Source organism: Cupressus sempervirens, chromosome 1, assembly GCF_028749045.1.
Source record: "Cupressus sempervirens isolate cs-2001-9-10 chromosome 1, ASM2874904v1, whole genome shotgun sequence".
Lineage (NCBI taxonomy): Eukaryota > Viridiplantae > Streptophyta > Pinopsida > Cupressales > Cupressaceae > Cupressus > Cupressus sempervirens.
Genome location: NC_143118.1, coordinates 883645875 through 883648849, shown reverse-complemented (window position 1 = coordinate 883648849; position 2975 = coordinate 883645875). Strand labels below are relative to the sequence as shown.

Genomic DNA, 2975 nt, shown 5'->3' with positions numbered 1-2975 from the left:
TTTATCAATAGAAGAAACTATTTTATATTCTCGTATATATTAAAACTGAATTTTTTTAATTTAAATTATAGATAATTTTATCATCAATCCTGTAATCAAACAATTTGATCCATTGTACTTCTAATCACTATTAATATTTTAGTTTATTTTTCTAAATAAATATTACTCATTTAAATTATTTTAAAGATAAACAATACTTTAATACTTTGAATTCTATCCGAGAAAGAAAGTCTACTTTCTCATTCATAAAAAATAATAGCAAGTCAATGATATTGAAATTCATAGTTTCTGAATTTTATTACATGCTTATAACAGAAAAAACAAACAAAAACACCTATATACATGCTTATAACAGAACACCCAAACAAAAACAACATGCTTATAACAGAAAAACTAAACAGAAACAACATGCTCATTTATAATAACAAAGAATGTTATTTTCGCCGAACCCTTGTTAACCCCTCCCACCATCTGACTAAAACAAAAATACGAGGGCGAATAGCTACGTTAAAACTCTCTATTACACGAAAACATCACCAGATCCTCGGGTCTTTATTCCATTTCTGGATTAAGTTTTCGCACCAGTCTTGGAATGAAGATCCCTTTCTTCAATCCATCGCCATGGCTGCAATCTCTGGAGGGAAAGCATGTTCTGATAACAGGTGGGTCAAGTGGAATTGGGCTTGCCATTGCCAAAGAAGCTCTCTCTCAAGGAGCATTCATCACTCTTTTAGCCAGAAGCTCCACTAAATTGGAGAAAGCAGAACAAACTCTTGCCAAAGATGGTGAAACCAAACATAAAATATTAACCAAGGTTTTTCCTCATCCCTTCATTTGAAGCTTTATCTTAAAACCTAGAAATCTTGATGTCTGGTCTAATTTTTTATTTTGAATAGGTTGCAGATGTGGGTGTGTATGAAACCTTGGCAAAGGCAATAAATGAATCTTTTGAATGGAGGGCTGTTGATGTGCTGGTTTGCAATGCAGGTGTGGGAAAAACTGCAGTTCTGGATGAATGCAGGATTGAAGATCTTCATGCCATCATTCAGACAAACTTGACAGGGGTTGTCAATACCCTGCATATTGGGATTCCATTGATGAAGCAGAGGAATCCCCAAATACGGACGTCCATTGTTCTCATGAATTCACTGTCAGGAATGGTGTGTTATGGCTAAAACTATTTGTATGCTTATTAATAAAAACTGATATGCAAGTTTCATTCCGTCAATTGTGATTGTCAGTTAAAATGTCTGGTTAAGGGCAAAGCCATAGGTGGTCCGCCGATAGATTATGACTACTGTAATAGCATTATGTGGTTGCCAGGAAGGAATGAGTTTTTGAGAATGTTTAGCCTTTTTACCAATCCATTTTTCTTAAATCCTTCCGTTATCACATCCAAAAAAATATACCAACTTTTCAAAGTTAATTGGTTTGTTGATCATTCATTCAAGAATAATTCTTTTGGTTATTATATTATTTTGGCAGTTATTTTTGTACGGTAATACTGTGTATGCTGCTACCAAACATGCTCTCAAGGGACTCGGAGAAACTCTCAAGCTTGAACTGATGCCTTATAATATCCGGATTAGCATGGTTTTTCCAGGATATGTGGACACTCCCATGCTTGATAACAGTAAGTACCTCCGATTTTGTCTTAATGAGATTAATATTTTTAGTTTCTAAAATTTATAATAGATATAAACAGATAAGTTTTTCAGTACAATTATTTATGGAAGGATTATCTGTACCATGGCGGTATCATGACCCCTATTTGCTTGTATATTATGCTTGATTTTATGTGAGATTTGTCAAAGGTGTTTCAGGCTTCCATGATCCTTAATTAGTAAATAAGGCTTCTCCAACAAAACCTTGGGTACATGTTTGAATTGCTTGGATGATATTACTTACCCTTGATTAAAATGAGGAGTTATTTTTTATTTCAAGATAAAGCTACTTGATCTGCAATATAATCCTCATCCAAATGATATAGAGATCTATGAAATTTCCGAATGCATCTTTCTAAAAGCCTTTTGTATTCATGTATGTGCAAATTTTCTCTGAGGTATTAGAAATATCTTGGGCATGCTAACAATTGAACAAGACATTACTGTGCCTAATATTTCTTTTCATGATTGTTAATATATTCTTTAAGTGATTCTCATCTAGATTTTTGTTGCATCCCCAAATTATGTAGTTGGCATGGAAGATGACAGAGATACCTTCCAGATGATTAAGGCCACTACTTTCTATGACCGCCGTCAAGCAGAGACACCTGAACAGGTCGCAAAATATACATTAGAAGCGACAAAGAAAGGAACTCTTCTTGTCACAAGCCAATTTGGTGGTCTTGTGTTGTCCACATTTTCTCGTGGACTTATGCCTGCAGAGACATTTGGAAGAGCCTTGATTGAATTGATATTGTTTATTCCCATTAGAATCTTCAGCTTCTTTGTAGTTCTCTACTTGTATTACGTTGTAGGACGTAGAAAGAATAAGAAATGCTAGGAAGTTCTGTTGGCAAGAAGAATCAAAACAAAATATTTCTATTTTCCAGAATTATTGTAAAACAAAATATTGCTACTTTTTAAAAATGTGCTTCCTGTCAAAGGCAAGAAAAATGTTGTTCTCATTCATTTATTTTAAAATTTCCAAGAATAAAAAATAAAGGCATATTCTGAAGTTTGTTTTAGCAGGTTCTTTTTTCTACATCTCCAAAAGCGTCAGTCCTTTTTGCCTTGAGAGGAACTCTGATTTTTATTTCTAGAAAATAGTCAAATACCTGTTCATGAAATGTAAAATCAATCACTCCTCTAATGTCATTTAATTTTCTGCTTTCTTTTTCTTCAGAATTGCACTCAAAGAAATTTCTCATTGGCTCCTGCCAATTTTGCTGGTTGAAACTGAGAATATTCATTTGTGAAAATGTGCCCAAACACTGCCCACTCATTAAATAATGCCTAAAGCTTCTTCTAATG

General features: G+C 33.7%; 1 protein-coding gene across 1 annotated transcript; it reads left to right on the top strand.

Annotated features, from left to right (window-relative positions):
* The first annotated feature begins 482 nt into the window (after positions 1-482).
* LOC149580659 (3-dehydrosphinganine reductase TSC10A-like) lies at positions 483-2679 on the top strand. The gene is made up of 4 exons (XM_089792563.1): positions 483-814; positions 897-1160; positions 1486-1633; positions 2195-2679. Exons 1-4 carry the CDS (start codon positions 593-595, stop codon positions 2503-2505), a joined length of 945 nt encoding a protein of 314 aa, XP_089648689.1. The 5' UTR covers positions 483-592; the 3' UTR covers positions 2506-2679.
* The last annotated feature ends 296 nt before the right edge of the window (positions 2680-2975 follow it).